The sequence below is a fragment of the Phytophthora cinnamomi genome (assembly GCF_018691715.1).
Source record: "Phytophthora cinnamomi strain GKB4 chromosome Unknown Contig102, whole genome shotgun sequence".
NCBI classification, from domain to species: Eukaryota; Oomycota; class Peronosporomycetes; order Peronosporales; family Peronosporaceae; genus Phytophthora; species Phytophthora cinnamomi.
In genome coordinates this window covers 727,827-750,766 of record NW_027151035.1, presented here as the reverse complement: position 1 = coordinate 750,766, position 22,940 = coordinate 727,827, and the positions used below count along the sequence as shown (strand labels likewise).

Below are 22,940 nucleotides of genomic sequence, written 5' to 3'. Positions count from 1 at the left end.
TAGAAGTCGAATCATCGGTTGCTTCTCAGAATGTACGCCTGGCCAAACGTTGACTTGCCTAGGCCGGAGATACTATCGACCAAAAGGTCCACCCGCGTGTTTCCATCATGCGTCTCAGCGCGATATTTTTTTTTCCGTGAAACCCCAGGAACTGCTGAATCGCACGATCCCGGCTCACGAAAAATAATCCCCCCCCACACACACACACACACACACTAGACTAGCTCCTCTTCTTTCCTTTCCCACGAGGCATTGAGTTCCAGTCGTTTCGATGGAACCTCAGCTGTAACGGATCTAGCATCCGTTCCCAACGGACGAGCACGACAGCATCGGCAGCTTCGCCGTTCCTCAGACGTCAGGCTTCGCTGCAGCTTCTACGCAGCAGTCGCTAGTAACTACTCTTTACTCTCCCCTGTGCTCGTAGGTAACCACCACCAGCGCACGGCATTCTTTCCCTTAACCAAAATACATCAGTCTTTCTTTTGCCTTCAACCTACCAAGTTGCCCAAGACTCATCGACTTTCAGCTTATTACGTGACAATTTCGAAATTAGAGTAAAACTCTGATCGACCGAATTCAAGGCACCGGATTCTTAATTTCGGACCCGACTATTTTCGACCACTTCAACTTCAACACGGGGTATGAAAACACCTCGCCCTGCCGAAGACGAGTCGCCCAACCTCCGCCCACACCAACAACCTCGTACGGACATGGATGATCCAGCTCCTTCTAGTGCACCGGCTGCGTCGCCGCGTGGCACAACTGGTACTTCGCCACCCGTAGGGGCCGGCATGCCATCGGCTGAGGGAGTTCCGGTGGGTTCGTCTACAACCCAACCTCCAGTCTCCGAGCAGAGTGTGCTGATGCAGATGATGCAGATGATGGCCGTGCAGCAGCAGGCCATGCAGACCCAGCAGCAGCAGTTCCAGGCCTTCCTGGAGCACCAGGCCCGAGTACAGAATGAGCTCTTCGAGAAGCAGGCCAAGGCCAGCCGACAGAGGAGCAAGGGCGAGCCGCCGAAGTTCAACGGCTCGGCTAAGGAGGATCTGGAGCTGTGGCTCTTCCAGATTGAAGAGCACTTCAGCAGCTACGCAGCCGAGCGAGACGGCAACGACTCGCGCTTCGTAGATTTGGTGGTGCCATACCTAGGCACGGACGTAATGTCCTGGTACCGAGAGTTCAAACAAACGCTTGGTGAACACCCACGCACCTGGTACCTGTTCAAGCAACAGCTGCGGATTCGCTTCCGGGACAGCGACTTCGAGTACAAGCTGTTGTCTCGTCTCTATGACCTGCGTGCGACGGGCACCCAGCAGGAGTATACAGCTAAGTTTATGCTGTTACTCTCCCAATCCTCGCTGGAGTTGCCTGACCTGATGAAGCGCTGGCTCTACCAGCAGAATCTACGACCGGACACTAGCACTCATATCTCCCAGAATGTGCCAACTACTCTGCGGGAGACTATTGAGCATGCCCAGCGCTTCGAGGATGCCCGGAAGCCTGCCGCGGCAACGAAGAGCGCAACGGGTAACAATCGTGGTCCAGTGCCAAGGCTGCCGCGGCATCGACCGAATTTACGAAGCCGAAATTAGCCCGCCGCCACGATCCCGAGTTTTTGAAGAACGCCATCTGCCACATCTGTGGCGTGAAGGGCCACATCGCGCCGGATTGTCCAGACAAGGGCAAGCCGCGCGCGGCAAAAAACTAAGTGGCTCGGCGGGCTGGCGCCCCGCTGAGCAACTCCCTGTAGGCGGTGGCCATACACCTGCAGGCGAGCCAGCCAACCATGTTGCTAGCGCCGCGGTCAAGTCTTCGCACTCGTTCAACTACGCGACGGACAACCCTCGACTGCCCCGCAAGCGACGTGGTGTTTATGGTTTTTTGGAGCAGACAGGCTCGATTGGTGACCGAGTCTGCTCTATTTTTCTCGACTGTGGAGCTTCTTTTAATGCTATAGCCCCACGGCTTGCTTCCCAGCTTCAACTCGCTGTTCGCGACTTCCCTATTCCATTGGAGCTTCAACTGGGCGGCAACAAGTTTATTACAATTCCTCGGCAAGTAACGACAATAACGGTTCAGATCGCTGGCTTCGGACCCTACGAGACCGAGGCTTTCGTCATGGACGTCCCCGAGAAGCGCGAAGTGCTGCTCGGCATGCCGTGGTTTAGTACGGCTAATCCCGACGTCGACTGGTCCGAACGCACGGTCCGCCCTCGCTCGACTGACCTCCGTCTCGCTTTTCAGCAGTGCGTGCAACCTGCTCGAGCTCGTACGGCTGGGGCTCGCGCCGCTCGGCTGTACACCGCGCTCCCTCGGCTACAGACCAGGGCTCCCTCAACTACATTCACCAGCACGGTTACCTGTCGGCGCGCGGAATGACTCGGTTGGTGTCGAGTCACCGGCTCAAGAAACTGCTGCGTGCCTCCGATAACGAATTCTGCTTCTTCATCACTGCGGGCGAAAATGCTGAGGAAAATGCTTCGGTTCCAGAGAAGCTGACATGGGAAAATCTCGTCGATAACCCCGTGTACCCACTTGCAATTCGCTACAAGGACTCTATTTTCCGCTCGGAGTTGCCGTCAGTACCGCCGACTCGCTTCACCGGAATGGAGGCGACAATTGAGCTCAATGACGACGTGCCAGTTCACCGCAAGCAGTACCCCCTATCTGCCGCAATGCGCGAGGCCATACGTGCGTGGACGCAGGAGATGGTCGCCGCCAAGATAATTCGTCCTTCAAACTCCCCGTACTGCGCCCCGACCTTTTGCGTTCGGAAGGCGAACGGCGAGTGGCGAATCGTGCACGACTTCAGAGGAATCAATGCCAAGATGCGAGTTCCGGCCAATCCTATCCCGCGCAAGGACGATATCTACCGTGCAATGGCTCAGGGTCGCGTTTTCTCCGCCATGGATCTACTCTGGGGATTCTACCAAGTCCGACTGCGCGAGGACTCAATTCCGTTTACAGCCTTTGCTACGCCCGATGGACTGTACGAGTACCTAGTCACGCCGATGGGCGTGTCTAGCAGTCCTTCGTGCTTCAACCGTTTGGTGCAGCACATTTTCGCCGACCAACAAGACTTCTGCCGAACGTATTTTGACGACATTTTCGTCTTCACGCCCAGCGATTCCATCGACGACCATCTCGCCGCTTTAGAGCAGGTGTTCGAGCGGTGCAAGGAGCAGCAGCTCTTTATCAAGCTGTCCAAATGCACATTTTGCGCTGAGGAGATCCCCTGTCTCGGCGATCGCATTGGCCGTGACGGCGTTCGAATGGACCCCGCTAAGACGGAGCTGATCCGCAATTGGCCCGTTCCTCAGACCAAGCACGAGCTGCAGTCTTTCCTAGGGACATGCGTTTACGTGCTTCGCTTCTGTCCTGACTTCGCTGAGCTGAGCGTGCCCCTCATCGAACTTACCAAAGGAAAGGGTCGCAGAGACCCCGTGGTGTTTGAGGAGGAACACACCAGGGTGTTCAACGAGCTGAAGTCAAGGCTGTCGTCGCCAAGCATTCTCTCACATCCTGACTTTTCTCGACCATTTCACGTTAATATGGACGCCAGTGATTTTGCTGTCGGCGGCTACTTGTTCCAGCTAGCAGAAGATGGATCCGAGAAAATTATCGCGTACGGTGGCCGCAAATTGTCCAAGGCCGAAGTTATCTACCCGACTCGCGAGAAGGAACTGCTGGCGGCACTACATGCCATGCGCTTGTGGAAGGTATACCTGCTCGACAGCCCATTTTTCATCAATACTGACCACAAGACGATCGAGAGCCTGCTCACGCAACAAACGTGCTCACAGAGACTCGCTCGCTGGTTGAACGAGCTCTCTGTTTCAGCCGCGCTTCCGCTGGGTGGCTGGCAACACCAACGTCGTCGCGGACACAATTTCGAGGAACCCACTCTGGTCGGACAGAACGTCACGCGCAGTGAGCCTCCAAACAGTACTCCAGGCCTTAACGACGTCGCAACCCGATGAGGAGCCCAACGCGCTACTGTATCAGCGCCTTACGCGGTCAAATTTACCGACTCGATGTCGTCGTGGTTATCTGGAGGACCCGTACTTTGCTCCGATTCTTCGTGCGTTGGGCGAAGATAACCCACAGGATTCGCGTCAGCTCGCTAAATTTTCCCTAGAAGACGGCCTTTTGTACTTTCAGGTCAACCCCACGGCGCCGCGTCGACTGTGTATTCCAACGGACAAAGAGCTTCGCAATCAGCTTCTCTTTGAAGAACACGACGCAGTCACCCGCGGACACCCAGGACAGCACAAGACTCGACTGCTGATGGCGGCGAAATTCTTCTGGCCGCGCATGTTTGTCGATATTCAAGCCTACGTTGCATCCTGCGAACGGTGTCAGCGGAACAAGCTACCTCGCGGCAAGCGACCTGGCCATTTGCACACTTTGGATATTCCGGATAGAAGGTGGAGCGACATCAGTATGGATTTTCTCGTTCAACTACCAGAGACCCAACACACTCACTTCGACTCTATCCTCGTCATCGTGGACAGACTGACGAAGCGCGCGCATTTTCTTCCAACCCGCACGGACGCGACGGCCAAGGACATCGCTCAACTGTTTTGCTCGTCCTACCAAAAGCTACATGGTCTCCCGCGGACGATTGTCAGCGATCGTGATGTGAAATTTACTTCGAAGCTATGGTCTGGCATCATGCAGCTCCAGGATACTCAGCTTCGGCTCAGTTCAGCTTTCCAGCCTGCCACGGACGGCCAGTCGGAGGTGACGAACAAGTTTGTTTTGGAATTTTTACGACATTTCATCGGGCCTCATCAGACTGACTGGGACCACTACGTGCACTTCGCTGAATTTGCTTACAACTCGCGTCCACATGCATCGATCGGCATGTCCCCATTCGAAGCGGACCTCGGTTATCAGCCCCGGTCCGTGCTCGACCTCACCATTCCCCAGCAGAATGTGCTTCCTGCTGCTGTATCATTCGTCGACCACCAGCGTTCGCTCCTACTCGAAGCCCAGGACGCGATGGCAAGAGCTCAGCAGCGTATGAGTACCGCATTTGATCGCAATCGGCGTCATCAGAGCTTCGCTGTGGGTGACAAAGTCCTACTCGACAGCCAGAACCTCGATCTGGCGCACATCGGCGCTTCAGGCCGACGAAAGCTGGCATCACGATTCCTCGGACCCTACACAGTGGAGGCAGTGGCAGGTCCCTCGCGATATCGGCTCACGCTACCTCCAGGATTACGTCTTTTTCCTGAATTTCACGTTTCCCTCTTGAAGCCCTACGTCCACGACGACGACCCAAGTCGTGTTAATCGAGTTCCTCGCGTCATTGTCGCCGACGGAAGCGAGGGCTTGCTCGTCCGATCCATTACGGGGCATCGCCGCCGCAAGGGTGCCCAGCAGTATCGTGTTTGCTGGATGGACTCAGGCATCAAACCCTCTTGGGAACCGCTCTCCAATCTCAATCAAGTTCGTGGTCTTATTCGCGAATATCTTTCGAGCTTGCCGTCCACGAGGACAACAGCTCGTCTACAGGAGGGACTGTAACGGATCTAGCATCCGTTCCCAACGGACGAGCACGACAGCATCGGCAGCTTCGCCGTTCCTCAGACGTCAGGCTTCGCTGCAGCTTCTACGCAGCAGTCGCTAGTAACTACTCTTTACTCTCCCCTGTGCTCGTAGGTAACCACCACCAGCGCACGGCATTCTTTCCCTTAACCAAAATACATCAGTCTTTCTTTTGCCTTCAACCTACCAAGTTGCCCAAGACTCATCGACTTTCAGCTTATTACGTGACATCAGCAACTTCATCCTTTGACTCCTCCTGTGATCTCATCCGTACTGGCACGGTCATGATGATCGCCGTCGCTTCTGTTTGACCGAGCGCTTTAATTTGCGAGTCGGGGATCAAAGGCTGATTTAAACCGCATGCCTCTTGGTTCTCGTATACTCTGAGCTGACTCGGTATCAGAACTGGGAGAATTGGCTGGCACGCAGCGAACACGGCGTCCCGCATGCTCCATATTGCGTTCTCTGCGGTCAGTGAGGCGTAATCCGCGCCGGTGCCCGCGAACGGAGTGCGACTGCCGGTTTCTTGTAGCCGAAATCATACCATGGGCACTTCTCTATAGCCATCTCAACGTAAGCCCGCGGCCAGAGGCGTCTCGGACTCGCTGTTCTCGAACACTGGAGGGCTTCAGTGTGGAAATTTGGCGAATGAGAATACTTATTTTCCTCGAACACGGCCTCGCGAAGATCAGCACCACCAGGAAGCACCAAACGTTCACCATCGCTCTGATATCTAAGGCGACTCGCCCCGTGGACCAGCCGGTACTACTTGATCTGCCCCATTGTTGACTTCTCTTCAACGCCCCAGACCCCGGAATGGGCTGCCCTAGGCACCGAGGCGTGTACAATATGGAGAGTGGGGTGGTTTTGCACATCGAATAGTGGAGCGAAGTCAAGCCAAAGGGCCAAATGTATCGGCAGATCTCTGACGTGCAGTACATCTTCTGCGCCAAGATGTCCACAGAACTGCAGAGCTGGTCGTACGAGTTCTACGACGTCGGACTGACCACGGTCTCAACTCGCAGCCCAGCATTCTTTCAATCGCCGAATCATCGAGACACGTACCTGTTGAGGAGGAAGTAAGGCGTGTTGGTCGTCGAACCAAACCCGACGGTCGAACGCTCTTCACCGAAGAAGGGAAGGAAAGATAAAATAGATTGTCGTTGTTTCGTAGGCAGTATCTACGTCTTTGTATTGGATCGTAGGATTTTTGGCCTACGTTTTTGCTGCAATTATAAATGAGGAGAAAGCGAATGACTTGAAGTTTGTATTGCTGCTGTATGATGCTTGAGTGGCGTGTGTTTCGTCGGAGAAAAATCCGACGGGAAATAGTCGACAGTGATTCGCATAAACGCGAGCACCAAACGCCAAGCCAACTTCGCGCACTTCTCGCACGATCCGCACACGCAGCATGCAGAGAGATTTAAGCCACCAGAACCCACACACCAGGCTTGAGGCTTGCTCTGGTGGGGATGCCTGTGGCTATCCGACCCATTTTGGGACCGGGTTCTGATACCCCTCATTACACTATGGGGCAGTTTTCGGCACTTGGGGCCTCCAGCCCACCCAACTATCCCACACCGGGGTGCGGGTTGGCAGGGCGGACCACTCCACGGAGTGGCTGCTCGTCCAAGATATTGACTATCTCCGGCCTCCGTGGAAAGTCCCGCACTCGGCGGGGATCGATCCCGGCACCTCCCGTCTCCGCGTCTCGCAGCATGCAGAACGGCCTCTCTATCGACTCATCACTCACCACCCACTCCGGCAGCACTCCTGTGGAGTAGCGCCCTCACAGAAATCTGCAAAGTCGTCCTCGCACAAACCCGTCGCGTCCGCTGTCGGTGGGCGCGTCGGATATTTCCCCGAGACATGAGTAGCGTATCTCAGGATAGGGTAACGAGTAGCTCAAGCTTGGAGCGTGAAGTCTTCCTTACTGGGACGGTCTTGTCCTTGATCCGTCTTTTCTCCTGTCTTGCCCTTGAACACGTGCAGTTATCGGTGCGTCGCGTCCTTTGGGTGCGTGGCGTTATCGGGGCCGACGCGGTCTTGTGCGGCGTTATCGGGGCCAGCACGGGTCTTCGCTTTCAGCGACGCGTTATCGGGCATGCTTGAGCGGTATCGTTTAACGTGTCCCTCCTGTTGGGCACGGGTCTGAGGGTGAGTACACCGACGACCGAGGGACGGGGGCCGCGTTATCGGGGCGGCTCTGCTCGCCGGCACTCGGAAGCCTTGGACCGGAAGGGAGAAATCCACTTGAGCGGCACAAAGAAGATTCGGGACTGAGCCTTACACCTATCCTATGCTACCGACCGACTACTTGAAGATTGCTAAGCTACGGTTCCATGCCTAACCCTACTTCGATGACGCATACCCTGATTTATGATGCTGGATCTCTGAGACGGGGTCCTCCAGACCGCGTCTCAGGGGTTCCTAGGACGGGGTCGTCCCAGACCTGAGACGGGTCATTCAAGCGGGTTGTCACTAAAATGAGGTCGTCCTAGAGCTCTGAATGACGGCTCCGACTCAGACTTGGCGTTTGGGGCGTCTTTCACCCCTTTCCGCAGAAGATTCCGTACTGATCGCGTTCCTTCACTCTGGGCAACGGTCCTCTGGCGCGCCGTGCTCGTCACTTCTCGTCTCGCGGTCCGCTTCACCACACTCCCAAGCACTTCGTGACCTCGGCAACGGCCTCAAAGAATGCCTCAGTGGCCGCAGCAGTTACCCGTCACTCATCGACCAGTACGTGCTCACCCAACACCGCCACAGCTGCCACTTCGTCTTGACTACTGCTAAGGACGTCAATGCCATCGCCATTCCGAGCTCGAAGCCCACGGTTTGCACCCCTGTGCTCGATGATGCCAGTGATGTGTCTCAAACGACGGACAAGCCGAGGCCCTGTAACAAAGGGACGAAGTGCACCTCGGGCGTGGACAGCATTCCCACTCCAGCGGTTGCTCCAGGAGCTAAGGAGACTGCGACAGACTGCATTTTGGTGCTCGCTGCGGATGAGCAGAGCGAAGTCCTAGCTGTTGATGAGGCGATTGCTACCAATGCACGTAGAGACATTACCGCCCAAGATGTACGCGATGCATGCATTTCAACGAGAACTCGGCACGCATACGCAGAAAGTCTGCGAGCCATATCGCGATGGATCATCAGCACCAAAAACAGTGAAGCACGCCATTTTTTCGGCAGAAGCGGCCAGATCGACCTTAGCCGCTTCACATAGCAAGAGTTTGAAGAGTTTCTAGTGGAGAAGCGGAAGACAGTGAATGTTAGCACGCTGAACAACTACCGAAGTGCTATCAAAGATCTTTACCGTCGGAAGCAGATCCCTCTTCCTCTTTCGTGCGAGAAGAGCATGTCAACCTTTTTTTCGGGGTTGAAGCGGCTACAGGCATCAAAGTATCAGTCGGGAGCCCCGCGCGAGTCTCGCAAAGACCCATTACCGTTTTCACTTTACCAGGAGTTGTGCAATGCAACTATTGAGCGTCAGGACGCCGGAGTTGCGCATTTTTTCCTTACTACGCAATGGAATCTCATGTGCCGTTCTGAATCGGTACAGACCATTTGCACCGAGCACTTAAGCGCGCATGATGATAGTGTAGGTTGCATCATGCATAAGTCCAAGACAAATCAGGAAGGAAGCGGGCCTAAAGACCCACGGCACATATATGCGAACCGGTTCAACCCTGCAACCTGCTGGATCACAGCCCTGGCAATATACTTAGCTTGTCGCCCTACGCAGCAGCCTGGATCACGTTTTCCTGGGTCCCAACAGAAGTCGCGTTTTGGAACAATTTTAAGAAAGCTCGTTACAGAGCGCTCAGGCATGAATCACTATGGAACACACTCTATTCGAAAAGGTGTCGCAACATTTTCCTGCAGCGGGACGACCGGTGGGCCCTCTATTGCTAGTGATTGTCTACGAGTTTGCTGGTCGTTAGGTGCTGTACAAGACCGGTATATTCGATACGAATCAGCTGGAGATCAGTACCTTGGGCGTGTTGTTGCTGGGCTCCCGCTTAATCGTGCGGACTTTTCAATACTTCCTCTCCATTTTGAAGACAATCAAGATTCTAGTCTGCGTAACTGCTTAGCTGAAATGTTCCCCGCACTTCACACCACTAGCACTCTTCAAGATATCCTGAAATTGTGCGTAGCATCTCTCGTCTACCATGCTAAGTACCTCGGAGAGACATTGCCAGCTACCCACCCACTGCTTTCAACATACTTGTTTCGACATGATGATGAATTGAGTCAACTACGATCTAAACTAGTGGTGAGCACGCCTTTGTGGATGAATGCAACGGGAATTCCGCCACATGTAGAACTGTGCAAGCAGCTACGTGCAATGCAAAACTCTATTGACAAGTTGCCGCCAGTGCTTTTGGTAGGAATCAGCAACCTAATTGAGGAAAAGGGAGTTGCAGCTGGAAATTTTATCAAGGATCAGCTCGAATCGACCATTGATAAACTACTTGATCGCGCAGGGATTGCGCATCCTCCAGCGCCAGGAGCCTCGAGTGATGGGGACACAAACAACCGCCGAACAGTACACTACTGTGACGGGAAATTTCATCTACTTCCGAAGTCTTTTGAGTTTCCAAAAACTGGTCCATTTGGAGCATGGAAACTGTGGTGGTTTGGCGATTCCCACAAAGAATATCCTCCTTTTAAAACTATTCGAGCACATGATCTGCTTAGCAAAGCATTGAACAAAACTTTCTCTGACTGGACGGTCATGATTCGGCACATTCAAGCAGCGGCTGTGTCGGCTGGATTGGCTATTCCATCGAGTATGTCTGAGCAGCAGGCAGCGGAAGTTTTTCGTGTAGGAATGGACTATCTGCAACTGGCACCTTCGAAGAGAAAAAGACGCGTAGCAGAGCTGTTAATCACTACTATACTTCGGCTTGTGAGGGAGGTACGGCAACAGCAAGTTCGGACTTCAACATCCACACCAGAGCACAAACGCAACGACTAGGTTAATTTTGACTAATAAAATTCCTTTCCTTCATCATAGGATTATTGTCCTACGAATTTGTCAAATATTAAGTGATTAGCGGTTGAGCTACTACCAGCTCCTACGGGTCTTTGCCCCTTTCTCATGCAGGGACCTGGTTCTCTGCATGTCTTACCACTGGTCCAGGTCCCAGGCCCAACCTTCAACTTCGCCGTTGGCAGGCCTCCGATACACAAACCAACAAGGCGCGCCCTCGGCTTCGATCCATTCGCCCCGCTGCCGTAGAACCCAACTCCCTGTTGAGTCATCATCACTCGACAGGTTGTTGCCTTTCTCACACGTCGCAGACGCCAGAAGAAAAAGCCGCGAAGTCGCCGTCGACCAATCACACGGCGCCTGCGCATGTCCTTTGAGCCCGTCCGACCGACGTCATTCCCCTATCGGAACTCCTTCGTTGTCGTCCCCCTGCCCATGTCCAGCGCTCCCGAGATGCGCGAGTTCGGCCGCGACCTGCGGCGCGCGCGCACCATCCTCATCAAGATCGGCACGGAGATCGTGCACTCGCCCGAGGGTTTGCTGGCCATGGGGCAGATCGGCAACATCGTGGAGCAGATCGCGGCGCTGCACATGCGCGGCCACAACATCATCCTCGTGTCCAGCGGCTCCGTGTCCATCGGCAAGATGGTGCTGCACCGCCAGTACCTGCTCTCGGGGTCCATGCAGTCGCACCTGGGCGGCCAGGTGGACGACAACGTGCAGTTCTACGAGAAGGCGTGCGCCGCCGCCGGCCAGAGCGGCCTGCAGAGCTTGTACGAGATGCTCTTCGCCCAGTACCACCTGGCCTGCTCGCAGGTGCTGGCGTCTGACGCCGACTTCCGAGAGCCGCAGGTGCGCGCCAACCTGCAGCGCACGGTGCGCGCGCTGCTGGACGTGGGCATTATCCCGGTCATCAACGAGAACGACGTCATCACGCGGCGCACCACGCCGCTCATCAACGAGAACAAGATCGCGTGGGACAACGACTCGCTCGCCGCGCTCTTCGCGCAGGAGATGATGGTGGACCTCATGGTGCTCATCACGGACGTGGGCGGCATCTACTCGGGCGCCAAGGACGACCGGAAGCTGCTCTCGAGGTTCCGCAGGGGCGACAAGCAGCTGATCGCCAGCGAGAGCCGTGTCGGCGCCATTGGACAGAAGGACAAGCTCCACTCGTGCATCCGCGCCGTGGACAGCGGCGCCGTGCGAGCTGCGGTCGTGGCCAAGGCGGAGCAGGGCGTGCTGCTCCGCATCCTGAACGGAGAAAAGGTGGGCACGCTCTTCGTGTCGGACGGAGAGCCCATCGGAGACGCCGACGTGGAGGAGCAACACATTGACCCACTGTACTCGGGCATCGCCCCGCAGGCTCGTAATCCCATGAGCAAGCTGTAGAGTGCCTCTAATTATCGTGGGTAATCTCTATCTGGTCGATACGCGCTTGATTGATCGAAGGGTTTGAGTCTTTATCACCGAAGCCCCCTATAATGATGTAGCTCTGATTCAGTTACTCTGTTTACTCTCCCATTTTACTTTTTACCAAGTGGATGCCTTGCAATGGTTAGAGAATCGGGCCGGTAAAAGAAAATATCCCTGGGTTTAAAAACATTGTTATTATTGTGGATAGAAAAAAACGACCAAATCTAATGAGGAGCGATGTTTCACAAGAGGGTTGGGCTGGTACAGTCACACCTCCTTAATTGAGCCCCTCTAACTGACCACGCGTTCCCTATCTGACTGGGATTTCTTCCATGCAAGCCGGACTATATGAATTTCACTTCAGTGGTTTTCTAACTGATCAAAAGCCTCTTTACCTTTCTGGGTATTCTCTAAATGATCGCCAAGATTGGCGCTTAACTCTCTAAATGGATGACGTAATATAGCGTTCCTTGAGCCTTCACATCCATTTCTCAACCAAGCATCTTCCTCGTCCAACATCCTCAGCCACGCGAGTGGTGGTTCTGGATTGGGGCAACCGATATTAGTGCTGCGATTTCTATCATTACTCCCTTCTCACTACAAAATTGTTGGGTATGGAGATAAAACTGCGGAGGGCGTTGTGGAACGGTTTCGAAAATTGCGGACAACCTGAAGATACTGCAAAAAGAGTACCCGTGGCGATGCTGACAAGGGCAACGAGAACGAGAAGCTCGCCTACTAACGTTATATCGGAACTGTCTTTTTGTTTTCTTTTAGCGTTTTTAGGAGTATTACGCAAAAGCGCGAGGAAATACTTCACGTCAGATGTCACTAACAGCCAAGGTAGCCATCTGGAAGATGTTGCCATTTTTTTATCTGACAAACTCAGAGCTTTTCCGAATTTCATGACACGTGATTCACGGTCTAACAAATGAATGTAAGCAACGTTCATGGCCCCCGCTTTTGTCCAGGTTATGGGGCCTTCCAATCGCACAGTACATCTAATCTATGCGAGCAAGCTTCGTGCTCCAGTGCTTGCCATTCCAGAACTCGCCATATCCGCCAACGAACTCAAGCGAGCATGTCTAGCAATGAGCAGAAGATGCGGGAATTTAGCCATGACTTGAACCGGGCTTGCACTATCCTCATCAAGATCGGCACGGAAATCGTGCACTCGCCCGAGGGGCTGCTGGCCATGGGGCAGATCGGCAACATCGTGGAGCAGATCGCGATGCTGCACATGCGCGGCCACAACATCATTCTCGTGTCCAGCGGCTCCATCACTATTGGTAAAATGGTGCTGCACCGACAGTATCTACTGTCGGGGTCCATGCAGTCGCACCTTGGTGGTCAAGTGGGGGACAACGTGCAGTTCTACGAGAAGGCGTGCGCTGCCGCAGGGCAGAGCGGACTGCAAAGTTTGTACGAGATGCTCTTCGCCCAGTATCACTTAAACTGCTCGCAGGTGCTGGCGTCCGACGCAGACTTCCGAGAGCCGCAGATCCGCGAGAACTTGAAGCGCACGTTGCGCACGCTTCTGGAGGTTGGAATCATCCCGATTATCAACGAGAACGATGTCATCACGCGTCGGACGGCACCTCTACTGAGCGGTGACAAGATGGCATGGGACAACGATTCGCTGGCTTCGCTCTTTGCTCAAGAAATGCACGTTGATCTCATGGTGTTAATCACTGACGTCGACGGTGTCTACGCGGCCTCGATGTCCTCGGACGAGGATCGGAAGCTAACCTCGCGATTCCAACACGGGGACAAACCGTTTATTGCGCCAGAATCGAGGGTGTCCTCGGTTGGACAGAACGATAAGGTGCACTCGTGCATCCGAGCCGTGGATAGCGGGGCTGTTCGTGCGGCTGTTATCGCCAAGGCTGAGCCTGGGGTGCTATTGCGAATTCTGAACGGGGAACAAGTAGGAACGCTGTTCATATCGCCAGACGGGAAGCCTATCGGAGATGCAGCTACGGAGGAGCAACACATCGACCCACTGTACTCTGGAATCGCTAAACAAGCTCGAAACTCGTTCAGCAAACTGTAGACCGCTTTGATGACAGCGTGTGTATAGAGGTTACACGCCGGTTGATGCATACTCGAGGTGCATTTTGTCTAACTATTGTGATTACCTAGCAGCATTTGTTGTTCGCAAGTCTCAGGCTTTTCGGGGTAGACTGCTGCAATACTGGAGTTCGCTGGTCCAGCTGAATCGTTGGGAGTGCGTCGGGTCGCTGAGTTTTGCTCTTGTCGGCATTGTAAATCGCGATCACAAGATCTTTGAACGCTTGACGCACATTGTGGCAGGTCTTGGCAGATGCACGCCGGTGCATGATACCAAGAGTTGTGGCCGCTGCCTCGTGCTGCTCCTGGTCGACGTAGTTTGTGTCCAGAATCGCCTGTGGTGATTCCAAGTCCACCTTGTTGCCTACGAGCATGATGCAGCTTGTCAGTGTGGTGCTGAGACCCGCTGCAGCTTTAAGCTCTTTAAGCCAATGTTCTTGGGCGTTGATGAATGTTTCGCGGCTGGTCACATCGAATACGATGAGTGCCCCTGCTGCTCGGCGGTAGTGCCTGTGAGCAGCAGCAAGTGTTAGTCCCTCTTGAAATCACAAAATGTATAATGTACAACCGGATTCGTACGAGCTAGTGATCGCGCGATAGCGCTCTTGTCCGGCTAACAGCAACGGCATCAACGTGGCAACCACACATTAGCGCAAAAATTCTTTCACGATGTAGTTAGGTACGAGAACTGGGTACCTGTGTCCCAGATCTGCGCCTTGAGGCGCTTGCCGTTGGGATGGCACACAATAGCGGTGGCAAACTCCACGCCAATTGTGGGTTTCCGCACAGCTGAGAAGGAGGGCGAGACGCCATTCTCATTGACGGAGTCTGCAGCGAGGAAGGTGGCTAGCAAATTGGTCTTACCCACGCCCGGGTCACCCACGAGCACCACTGGTTGGCAACACAAAGCACGTAGTAGTTAATCAACAGCAGTGACAAGTATCGCATGCGGCCAAAGCATATACACCTTTGTACAGCTCGTCGTAGTGCTGGTCCATGGTGTCGACGCTCGACAAAGTTTGCGGTGGGGTGAGGTTGGCGAGATTGTTGTCTTTTTTGGGCCAAACCGTTTCGCGACAAAATGGTACCCTGCTTGCGGTACAGACTGCGACTCGCAATATTCGTATCCACTAGATACTGCATTTAGTTGCATTGCCACGAGCGTCGTTCGGTCCAACAGAGTCGAGTATTCCTGTGAACGGGACTGCCCTCAGAGTCAAGAAAGGCCAGGCCCGTCCTGCAGTCGCCGCCACACGATCCGATTTTTGTCTACCGGGTTCGCGTGTCGAGCATCGTCACGCTCTCGACGAGGCTGGAGTCATCGAGGCATTTGCTGCTCGGGAGAATTTTGACCGCGTAACCGATATTCTCTCATCGTGCGTCGGCAGTGACACCTCGGTGGAGCGGAGTGTTGGACCAGCAGCTGCGCCACTGGTCGCTGGCCCCGTTTGCGGCGCTGTTGGTGAGCGAGAACTCATGGAGGACGTCGCGGCGGGCTGCTCGCATCTGTCCGCGTGTTTGGAACGACTCGCATGGTGACGCTTCTGCATTTATTGCCTTCTCCATTTATTGCCTTCTGCATTTACTGGTATGCATTTGTGCTGTGCTGACGTCAGAATGGTACCGCTCGGCTGGTACAGTTTCTCCGGTTATGATGTGGCACCGTGTGTCGAGTCCGCGTAAGTGCGTTTTTCTGCGGAGGGCGTACCGTAGTTTTACGGTTGGGGAGGGGAGGGTGTGCTGCGACATGGGAAACGACAGTTGGAGAGGCTTCAACAATCTATCCTACACTTATAGAGCTCGACTGGGTCTGTGCGAAACTCGGTTTGCAGGCAGCTTTATACGCTGTTGCGTTGCAGAGATTCCTGCGCTCCTCAACTGGCAGTTTAGAGAGGGGCTTACGCTTTGTATGCCGGCTCGCCGAGTCTCTCGGCTTGCTGCAACATGCCGCTGCGCCCAGATTCCACTTAGAGAGCGCAGTCCGCAGCGATCACCTGGCGGTGTGTATTCATGGCCTCCTGCCATCGGCGATGGATGAATGCACATGAAGCCCCGACGGGTGGCCTTGGATAATGGAACGGTAGACAGGCCAGCGGAGCCCGCCCGCTAGCTTTGACCCGTTGCGTGCGTGCGTGGCCGCTGGCCGGAGCGGCCTCCTGCCAATCGCCAGCTCCGGGCGGCACCGGTCATGGATCCGGGCTTGACGCCTGCCGTCCACACGGCAAGGTCGACACGAATGGCAAAGCGCTAGCATTTCCGATGATCCAGCGAGGAGCCCCTCCTCGCGCGGCCGTTACTCGTTACTCATATTCGACGCGCATTGTCAATTTGTGCGATCCGCCAAGATTGACGAACATTTTTAACACTGCGTCCTGATCGGCAGAAATGGGCCGAGCGCCCTCGCCAAGACCTCCGCGTTATCCGCGCCGCGGCGGCTAGCGTTAGGAAGGCTGCGCTCCCCCATGCTCTTGTAGCGTGCTGCCTCGTTGAATCTCTCGATTCGCGTACCGTAAGTTCCTCAGGGTGAAAGGGTGGAGCCAGAGGCGCCTCAAATCACGCTGAGCTGCTCCCTGCGAGCGCCAGCAACCCGCGGCACACCCGCGGCACGGAGTACAAGGATTACAAGCATGAGATCCGCCCATTGTCGTACGCGGCTGCAGATGCCGCGAAAAGGAGGAAACCGCAAGCATGTGGCGGCCAGCTGCAGCCGCGCCATGTCTGACAAGGACCACAACCGAGGACGCGTACAAGTCCCTAGCAGCGAGCGCAGCCACCCGGTGTCTGCTGTCTTTGTGCTTGGTGGGGCAGTAATACTCAGCTTTTCCTGGACGATTTGGTGATATTTCGCGCTGATGCTCATGAAAAGTCGCAGGAATCTGGCCAATCCGCGCGCGCGAAACTACACGTGTTCTCAAATCTTTGCGATCGCGATAAAAATCACTGCGTCCGGAGCCACAAGAAGCACCGTAGTACATGTAATGTTGGGAGGCACGCCGGCAGGCAGGCCGCCGACCGGCTCGATAAAATCCGCTGCACTACAGCCAGCAAGACGAGTCCGCGCCGCTCGCCTTCAACGAACGCCGCCCCGCCCAGGAGGGGCGCTGCTTGGGGACTTGAAGGCACGCAGGTTCTCGAAGCCTTCCGCCCCAGGTTTCACATTGGAAAACGCAACGCGGCACTCGCTTTGAGTATGCTCCCGCTTACGTCCGATAAAGACACGCGAACAGCCGCAATAAAAAAGAAGCCGCCCGCGTCTGCGCCTCTCCTTCGCCCCGGGCCGCTCTGAGCTCAGATAGCAAACGGCAGGCTAGCGCTCACATCGAAACGGACCCGGTCGGCGCTGCACACCCGCCGCAGTCAATTTTGCCACGCTTCGACGAGCTTCTCCTCGAGGTTGATACCCTCAGACCCGAGAATACATCCACACAAATCAACACACACACACACACTCCTCCCCCCACACGTTGAAGTGTTGCGTGTCAAAACTTCAGAAACCGCAGCGAGCAGCTCCGAACAAGATTTTTCTGAGCACAACCATGGTCACCTCCACGTGCAGCTCGCGCCCGCCCATGCAGCGCAGCCGCAGCATCGACGCCAAGCCCGGGCTGCGCCGCTGCGCCGCCGGCCTGAGCCACGGCTTCCAGATGGACCTCAAGCAGGCCGTGCAGCTCGAGAAGCAGGAGCTGCAGAAGATGGGGCTGCTGCCCCCGCCGATCGACGTGGACGCGCCGCTGCCCAAGGCCGTGGCGCAGGACGACGACGAGGAGGACGACGACGCCCAGCCCGGCGGCTCCTACTGGCTCTACCGCCAGCAGCGGCTCGTGCGCCGCGCGGCGTCCTTCACGAGCGGCCAATGCCCCGCGCCGATGCCCTGCTCGCCGCCCGTGCCCATCCCGCAGCACCACGAGGCCCAGCGCCGCTACAGCGCCGCCGGCGGCCTGGGCGACCACATGACGCACGGCGTGGACGCCGAGCAACTTCAACATCTGAGCAAATCCCAGTGCGAGGCCAGGCTCTGGGACGAGTTCTGGAACTACAAGCTCTCGTTCGAGTCGCGCGAGTCGTTCGAGGCCAACAACTGCCAGCTGAAGGAGTGCGGCACGAGGGCGCGCGCCAGCAGCGACCACTCGGTGGACGAGCGACGCCTGCTCAAGTACAGATCCGAGTCGTCCATGACCTCCACAGCCGACACAGTGCTCGAGGATGAAGAAGACCTGGACGGCAGCGTTGGTCCCGAGGAAGACGAGCACGTGCACCGCTACGGAAGCGTCTTTGAGATGGACGACCTATAGTTTCAAGGCGGTGCGGACTGGTGGAGCCCAATACGCGAGAGGTGGCGGGATAAGGGGACAGCAGGACGAATCGACAGATAGTGATAGTTCTTTTAGGTGTGAGAGAGCAGAGGTGAAGGAGGTGAAGTAGCGTGAAGAATGGAATTAATATTGAACGACCACTGTACATTTTTACTCGGGATAGTGTTGTCGTGGCGGCGTCACCATGAGGTCCCGTGTCGAGTCTTGGAGCTGCTGCTGGCGGAGCAGCAGCGTTGCGAACCGATTGCGACGCATGTCAGCGGCGACTTGCTCTAGGCGCGATGCGAGGCGATGGTGCGTGACTTCAGCGCTCGTGCGGTGGTTCTTCCAGCGTTGAAAGGCGAGGAACTCCTTGCCATGCTGCCAATGGAACAGTACGCTGCTAAGAACTCGCGTGGGCGGGCTAGCAACGGCTTTAGCGGGCAATCGCGCATCTAACCGCGCAACGTCACGCCAATGCTCGAAGACCGGTTGGACGGAGGCTAACGCGACAATCGCGCTCTCCGTTACGCCAGGAGAGGAACAAGATGGGCCAAAGTCTCTCATCGGAGCTGTGTGGTGCTGTTGCCTATGGACGACCGCAGCGTGGCGCAGCCATCGGCACACTGCAACGTGCAAAAGTTGCGTCGGGCTGGTCACGAATGCAGACTGCTGACAAAGACACCGCGGGGAGTGAACCATCGCAAGCTCTGATCGTAACCACCACGGGTAGTCCGAGAACCTCGCACCGCTGGCTGCATCTCGTCGACGTGAGCACGTACCGTTCAAACCAACGCTTTTGTCTGCATCTCGTTGCAAAATACCAGCGGCAGCACTTTGAACCGGTGTCTCTTGCATTGTGCAGCTCTCCTCCGCAACACGCTCGATTTCGGTGGAGCTATTCCAAGTCGGTCTGCAGTTATCGCCCAGCACATGATCTGAACTTGCGGTGACTGTTTCTTCATCTATCTGAGCAGCAACGGCGAGTCCGTTGGCCTGAAGGAGGTCGTCATATCGGAGCACGGTTATTCGCCTCAGTAGACCAACGTCCAAGCGCCCACGGCCGTCTTCAAGTACTGTTTCCTCGTCTTCGTCACCAGCAGCACCACAGTCGCCGTCCGTTAGATAGTGCCGGGGCGTTTCGCCATCACTGTCGCTGCTTTCATCATCTGAGCGTGAACGTTCCCGGGCTGAAATCTGCGCAGCGATGTACGTGTCGTACTGGTCTCGAAACCACGACGGAAGCGGCATGGTGCGGTGGCTGGAGGATTCATGGCCGCAAAAGCCACACAATGATCGGCTATCACCTTCGTTGTCTCGAGGGTGCTCGTAGCTTTTGCAACCGCAAGTCTTGTTAACGGCATCGCAGTGGAGGAATGCGCGGTCTCGCTTTGCAGTCAACAACATCCGCACTATCACTCGAGAGGCGAAGGACGGGACGAGGTGGAGCACGTAGTAAAAGCATGCTTGGCCTTCGTACTCAGCCTCCAGTCGGCATTTCAAGTTCTGAATGAGGAAACACACATTGTGCAAGCGTCCGGCTGCAAGTGCATACGTCACAGCGGTGTTTCCAAAGGCATCCAGGGCGTTCACGTCACAATCGCTCCTCTCTAACAGCATCGTCATGATACGGCATGCAAGAAACGCATTGGAGAAGCAAGCTGCACGATGCAGTAGAGGTATACCCATTCCATCGCCGGCCAAACGTCCAGGACTGAGCTGGTTTTCTAAAAGCAACAACGTCATCTTTGCATATACGTCGCCTGGATGCTTGGCTGCAGCGTAGATGCACTCAACACTTTCTGTGTCTGTCAAGTGTTTGGTGACGGGGGCATTTGCTTCCACAATCCACTTCAAAGACTTCAGTGAGGCATATTTTACGGCCGTGGTGATCAATGTATACACGAAAGTGTCTGGGCCGATACATTGAGGGCGTGTTATCGCCATTGCTTGCAAGTGTGACACTTGATTCAGCGCCACCGCACACATCCAGTCATCTTGCAGATTTGTCCAGCGTCGATAGCCATTGAAGGCTTCTCCTTGTTTCATGTTTTCCGCCAACATTTTTTGATTGGTATCGAGAACGCTGCGAAGAACACCGACTTGCCAATGTGTAGTCGATTCCTCTTCTGCATCACTGTCGATCGCGGTTTCAGGCTCATCGAACACCACTTCTTCTGTGTCTGCATTGGTCTTCAATGGCGAAATACTCGCTTGCAGCACTCCAACTGTTAGCAGGTTGTACAGGTGGTTATGTCCCAGCAATCGGCACAACTCTAGCGGAGTGCATTCATCTAATTCGTGTCGTTTCTGAACTTGATCGACGAATATCTGTTGCAAATTTATACGGTCGCTCTCTGTGTCATCGATTGAACACCGTCCAGACAGACAATACTCAGCAATCCGTACAGCACCCCATCGAGCTATACTGTGGAGAACAGGTGATTCCTTCAATGCACGCGTGATACATCCTGTGTCGCTTACATTCGAAATGTTCATTGTCCTCGAAGCGTCTAGTAATCGTGTTGTAAGCTCAACACTGTCGTTCGGGATTACGTGTTTTATCATCAAATTTAGAAGCAGGTCTATACGATCGCTTATACTGATGTGCTGTTGAACACGATTCTGATAAGCTGTAAATATTTTGCCCACAAAGCTGGAGGCATCCTCGACTCCTTCTTCACAAACGGAAAATCGAGTTGCCGATGCAGCAACAAAATCGATCCAGTATGAGACGCGCTCTTGCCCTTCTGGAATCGTGGCCAGAAGCCACTCCATGATATCGACTCGAGCGTGAGAAGCAATCCACTGCACCATTGTCTTTCCACCCACTTGAATTGTTTTCATTGTTGGGAGCATGATGCCGTCTCGAAACACCACGTTAAAGCAGCTTTTGATGAGGTGGAGAGCCATATTGAAGCTACACATGTACACTAATGATCGGACGGAGGCTACTTCATCCGACTGAGGTTGGTCTGGACCCGTCGTACTAGTACCGCGCTTGGGTGTCAACAGATTTTCAGTGCAGATTACTAAAAACTCTCGATGGTAGCAGGGTATTGTACGACCTTGATATCCTCGATGGTTTATTGCTGAAGCGTAGAACTCGAAAACAGTGTCCAGTAAACCGCATCGGCCTCCCAGCCGATTTAACGTTTCAAGGAGAACCAAAGCGCACTCAAAATATCCGAGAAAAATTGTAGGTTGCAGCCAAGTGGCCACGTTCGACTTCATACTTTGACCACCTTTCTCAATCGTTTTCCAGCGCTTAAAGATAATTCGAATACAAAGGTGTAGGATACGTTCACATTCCGCGGGCAAATTTTCTGCTGTAGCATTTGTCGCATACCCGGCGGAAGTGCATAGATATTTTTGTTGCTGAAAGTACTGACTAACGCAGTACTCAAGAAGCTCTAATAGTGTAGCAACATCGCCATTGTCTCGCTCGATGAGTGAGAATTGTCCGCACAAATATTCCAGGTGCTCGGTGTCAATAGTGTATACAACCTCAGGTTTCCTCCTTCTATTCCTCAAAGACAGCAATTTTTCATGGATCAGTTGCCATGGAGAGCCTCCTGATAAGTATATAATTTTACCGTCATCAGCCACCGCTGAATCCATCACCAAACTGAAGTTGGATGCCATCTGTGACCACAACTCTAGCAATCCACGCAACGTGCAAAAATACTTCCGAACAAAGAGCATGACCACAAACTCGCGACTGCGAGCGATATTATCAAGCGCAAGCAGTGCGCACAATGCATTTTCCACCTTCTTTGCATCTGTTGAACTTAGTGAAAAACGCCATCGTTCAATGAAGTCAACACTAATTTGTTCAGCTCCGTGATGAAGCAGCACTGACAGTATTTGAGGATACCGAGGAAAGACACGGAGGCTTTCTTCCAGAGCTGTAAGCGTGCTTGAACATACACGTTCTGTACAACCATCGTTATGCGGTTCGTCAGGATTCACACCGTTCACTAGAAGTAGCTCGATAATTTTGATTCGATGATCCAACAATGAACAATTCAACGCGCAAACTCGAATTGCAAGTAATAACGGCGATAACTGGAATCGGTTGACACTACACGTAGACCTCGAATCCTTAGCGCTGTTTGTGGCAATGATCTTGCAGTGATCACAAATCCCACCGTATTTCCGGCAGCCTAACTCGTCTTCGGCGAGAATTTCTTCAGCATCTCCGATCGCCTCTGATGTCAATGCAGCTGTCTTCTCCTCAGACATAGATGATCGCCGTTGCTGTGTCCAATACCACAATGTTTCTACTGGATGCTGTACGTTATCCCAGTCGGGTGCCCCCTTTTTGCAAGATTCGTCATTATCAAAAGCATCCGGTGCTTTATCAATCGACGCACTAGTCGGTTCATCTTGTTTTAATCTTCTTACGCGGCGGTGCTGAAAGGAAATGCCACATGGTGCCCATGGCGCTTTCTCGGGATACTCTTCACGGCACAGTGGAGGACCGCTAGAAGAAGACCAGCACACATTCGTACCCAGACTAATGAATTGCTGAACCAACTCGAGATTTCCCCGCCAAATAGCAAGATGTAGCGGGGATACACCGTCATGGTCACGAATGTGTAGTG

At 54.4% G+C, this 22,940-nt stretch overlaps 5 protein-coding genes across 6 annotated transcripts; 4 read left to right on the top strand and 1 right to left on the bottom strand.

The window, feature by feature from the left end:
• Positions 1–791: 791 nt before the first annotated feature.
• Positions 792–3,980, top strand: IUM83_08003 (reverse transcriptase; the record flags this gene model as incomplete). The annotated part of the gene is made up of 3 exons (XM_067932349.1): positions 792–1,527; positions 1,958–2,167; positions 2,245–3,980. The coding sequence occupies 3 exons, from the start codon at positions 792–794 to the stop codon at positions 3,978–3,980; spliced, it is 2,682 nt and encodes an 893-aa protein (XP_067782902.1).
• Positions 3,981–10,990: 7,010 nt separating this feature from the next.
• IUM83_08002 (putative delta-1-pyrroline-5-carboxylate synthetase) lies at positions 10,991–11,947 on the top strand (the record flags this gene model as incomplete). The annotated part of the gene is made up of 1 exon (XM_067932348.1): positions 10,991–11,947. The coding sequence occupies one exon, from the start codon at positions 10,991–10,993 to the stop codon at positions 11,945–11,947; it is 957 nt and encodes a 318-aa protein (XP_067782901.1).
• Positions 11,948–13,052: 1,105 nt separating this feature from the next.
• On the top strand, positions 13,053–14,024 carry IUM83_08001 (putative delta-1-pyrroline-5-carboxylate synthetase; the record flags this gene model as incomplete). 2 transcript variants are annotated; one of them, XM_067932347.1, is made up of 1 exon in its annotated part: positions 13,053–14,024. In XM_067932347.1, the coding sequence occupies one exon, from the start codon at positions 13,053–13,055 to the stop codon at positions 14,022–14,024; it is 972 nt and encodes a 323-aa protein (XP_067782905.1). The 2 variants fall into 2 exon arrangements, with proteins under 2 accessions (XP_067782905.1, XP_067782904.1); XM_067932346.1 differs by having other exon boundaries at positions 13,203–14,024.
• Positions 14,025–14,109: 85 nt separating this feature from the next.
• IUM83_08000 (rab family protein) lies at positions 14,110–15,039 on the bottom strand (the record flags this gene model as incomplete). The annotated part of the gene is made up of 4 exons (XM_067932345.1): positions 14,110–14,551; positions 14,621–14,654; positions 14,738–14,932; positions 15,009–15,039. The coding sequence occupies 4 exons, from the start codon at positions 15,037–15,039 to the stop codon at positions 14,110–14,112; spliced, it is 702 nt and encodes a 233-aa protein (XP_067782903.1).
• Positions 15,040–17,610: 2,571 nt separating this feature from the next.
• On the top strand, positions 17,611–18,333 carry IUM83_07999 (Gamma-aminobutyric acid receptor subunit beta-3; the record flags this gene model as incomplete). Its single annotated transcript, XM_067932344.1, has 1 exon — positions 17,611–18,333. One exon carries the CDS (start codon positions 17,611–17,613, stop codon positions 18,331–18,333), a length of 723 nt encoding a protein of 240 aa, XP_067783029.1.
• Positions 18,334–22,940: the final 4,607 nt, after the last annotated feature.